The following is a 2733-nucleotide window of genomic DNA, read 5'->3' as shown; positions in this document are numbered from 1 at the left end:
TTTGGGTTTACTGGCAGGCCGCAAACAACTTCACGGCGTATACTGCCACCCGAAGTCCCCGGCCGGAAGTCCCCGGAGTTTGGGACTGGCTTCTACTGAAGCCTTCTGAGTAAATCACCAGAACGCTGACACCTCCTCATCTCCACCGCTCCCATGTTTTCTTTTGTGTTGCCATAAGTTATTCTCTCTGCGTTTGTGCGCTGGGCTAATGCCAATGCTAATAATGCTAATGCGAGGGTAATAAAATGGCGGCTTCACAACACTTTTTGGGAGTTTTACGGGGCGTGGTTTTCAATCCGCCCAGCCAATCAGAAATAGGAACCTTTTTCTCCCACGAAAGTCCCTGATCTCTAGCAGGGATGGAAAAGGGGGTAAAAAGGTTCTCATGAACTAATTTTATTTTTCGGGTTTTTTTTGGTGTGAACACAACATTTCGGAACTATATCGGAACTAAAGTGGGAAAAGTACTGCGGTGTGATATAGAGAAGCACCCCGTGACAGAAAAAAATCAACGTGCTGCCATCTTGGAACACACACCTACAGGGCAATCAGTGAGGAAGCCTGCAGGACTGAAAAGCAAATGTCCCTTTGCTGCCTCGTATGTTTAGTGTTCGGAAACTTTCGGTCATCATAGGCAATTTAGTGACCTATTCTCTCAGAATTGTTTATAAAGATTGTTCGTGTCAACAAAATAGGGGTCGCAATCGACAACCCTCTAAATCTTGTCAGACAAGTTTGACAGGAACAGACAGTTGGCTCTCTTGTTTGTCTACATCACTGTGATCCTATCTGCTCACTCTGTACTCACTATACAGTACCCTACTCACAATTGGCTAAATGTGCAAAGTGATCTCAAGTGTCTGTATTCCCGCATGGTGTAAATGACTACATGAATAATGGAAAGGCCGCACAGCCCTGGCAGTTTGCTTGTTGTTAGCACCTCACAGGCTGGTTTTATTAAAAGCTACTTAACAGTTTGCCCTAGTCGTTTATAGGAGCCACGCAGCTAATGCCTTTTGTTTGAGAGCTTGTTAATAAGCATTAAAATCAGATTATCTTGTTGCCTGTTTGTTTGTCTGTATAAATGATATTAGAAAATGATTGTACTGTATAATTAAATTGATTGTCTGCATTCCTACTGCAGAATAACTTCAACACATCCATTATGTTTTTCTTTTAGGATGAAAACATGCTGATAAATCATTTCCACCCAATTACGTTAGAGTGCAAAGAATAAACTTGATAGACAGCTTTAACTGCTAAGAAACATATTAAAGATGTTAAGTTATTGTTGGGCATTAATGTGTCTACATGTTGCTTAAAGTCACCTTACCCTTGAAAATGTATGTTTAACGTTCTAAAAAGAAATTACTGTGGCTCAGATGGCATTTTATATCGCCAAATGTCACAATAAGTTCCTTCCTGTCACTCTTCCTGTTGATTCACTGAGCTGATACAATACAACTGACCTCTGTTTACCAAACAGGATTTTGATAAAGGATTACACATTCTGCAGAAACTCTGATCTCACACACAATCTCTCAGAGTTGTGAGTTTGTAGTATTCAATTGTGGAGTTGTTCCGCCCTCTAGGGTCAGATAGAGGTATCACAACTCAGGATTTGTAACTGATATTGTGGCTTGATTTATTTTCCTCTCTTTTGTCTTTCAGCACGGCGGAGGGATTTTTTTCCGGCTCAGACAACTCCACAGTAACAGGCTGGGAGACTTTCTTACAAGCGTTGGGTTATTTCCTCAAAATGTTTTTTGGTTCTGCTGCTCTGGGAACACTCACTGGACTCATCTCGGCTATTGTATCCTGACTCCTTTAGTGTGTTTATGTTATGTGTTAAACTCTGTCTGTTTTCATGTTGTTTAAATTCCTTAACTTACTGATTAGTTTCTAAAACACTTCGATCTGAGGAAGACTCCTTCGCTAGAGTTTGGTATGATGATAATCTTTGCGTACCTTCCCTATGGACTGGCAGAAGGCATCAAACTGTCTGGTGGGTGTGTCATACTCCTCCATGCATGCTAGAGATTCTTATATTTGACTTTATACCACTATTTTAAATGTCTTTCTTCCTCCCCACCTCCAGGAATAATGTCCATCCTGTTTGCGGGAATCGTGATGTCTCACTACACCCATCACAACTTGTCTCCTGTCACCCAGATCCTCATGCAGCAGACACTGCGCACAATGGCCTTCATGTGTGGTCAGTGAATTTAGTCTTTTCCCCGGTGTCTTCCCATTTCGCCCCTTCCCAATTCACCCCTAAATTATTCCCATATTGCCCCATTGTCACTTCACCCCATTGTCACTTCACCCCATTGTCACTTAGCCCCTTTCCCACTTCGCCCCTTTTTTACATTAGGCCACATAAGAAATGATACTTGTTTTGCTTGGTCGTGGGTCTTAGGGTTAGGGTTATGGTTAGAGTTTATAGATCTAATGATGCATCCCATGAAGCAGTGGTTCCCAACCTGGGGGGGCCAATGATCGCAGGGGGGGTGCCAGGCCTCTTTTTTTTTATTACATATAATTGTAAAGCAATACATGATTGTCACTAAAAGCCTTGTCTCTACATTACAATAAAATATAAAAAATAATTGATTAATTCATTTGAATAACAATTCAAGTTAGTAGCTAATAAAGGCATAAAAAGACATAAATAGTGCTGCGTACCTGGACTCACATTCAGGTTCAGGTCCGGACTCAATTCCAGAGGTTCAG

The 2733-nt window shown here is 41.5% G+C and overlaps 1 protein-coding gene across 1 annotated transcript; it reads left to right on the top strand.

Moving 5' to 3' along the window:
* Nucleotides 1–1621: 1621 nt before the first annotated feature.
* On the top strand, nucleotides 1622–2277 carry LOC104942847 (sodium/hydrogen exchanger 8-like). Its single transcript, XM_010768147.1, has 3 exons — nucleotides 1622–1813; nucleotides 1900–2005; nucleotides 2099–2277. The coding sequence occupies exons 1-3, from the start codon at nucleotides 1760–1762 to the stop codon at nucleotides 2221–2223; spliced, it is 285 nt and encodes a 94-aa protein (XP_010766449.1). The 5' UTR covers nucleotides 1622–1759; the 3' UTR covers nucleotides 2224–2277.
* Nucleotides 2278–2733: the final 456 nt, after the last annotated feature.

Source organism: Notothenia coriiceps, unplaced genomic scaffold, assembly GCF_000735185.1.
Source record: "Notothenia coriiceps isolate Sejong01 unplaced genomic scaffold, NC01 NC01_scaffold00005262, whole genome shotgun sequence".
Taxonomy (NCBI): Eukaryota; Metazoa; Chordata; class Actinopteri; order Perciformes; family Nototheniidae; genus Notothenia; species Notothenia coriiceps.
This window is presented reverse-complemented; position numbering and strand designations above follow the sequence as displayed.

Bases quoted from the DNA above. Each gene is read 5' to 3' on its own strand.
- LOC104942847 (XM_010768147.1), top strand. From the start codon at position 1,760: ATGTTTTTTGGTTCTGCTGCTCTGGGAACACTCACTGGACTCATCTCG. The intron at 1,814-1,899 runs GTATCCTGACTC...CTTACTGATTAG, and splicing joins CTGGACTCATCTCGGCTATT to TTTCTAAAACACTTCGATCT. The intron at 2,006-2,098 runs GTGGGTGTGTCA...CCCCACCTCCAG, and splicing joins AGAAGGCATCAAACTGTCTG to GAATAATGTCCATCCTGTTT.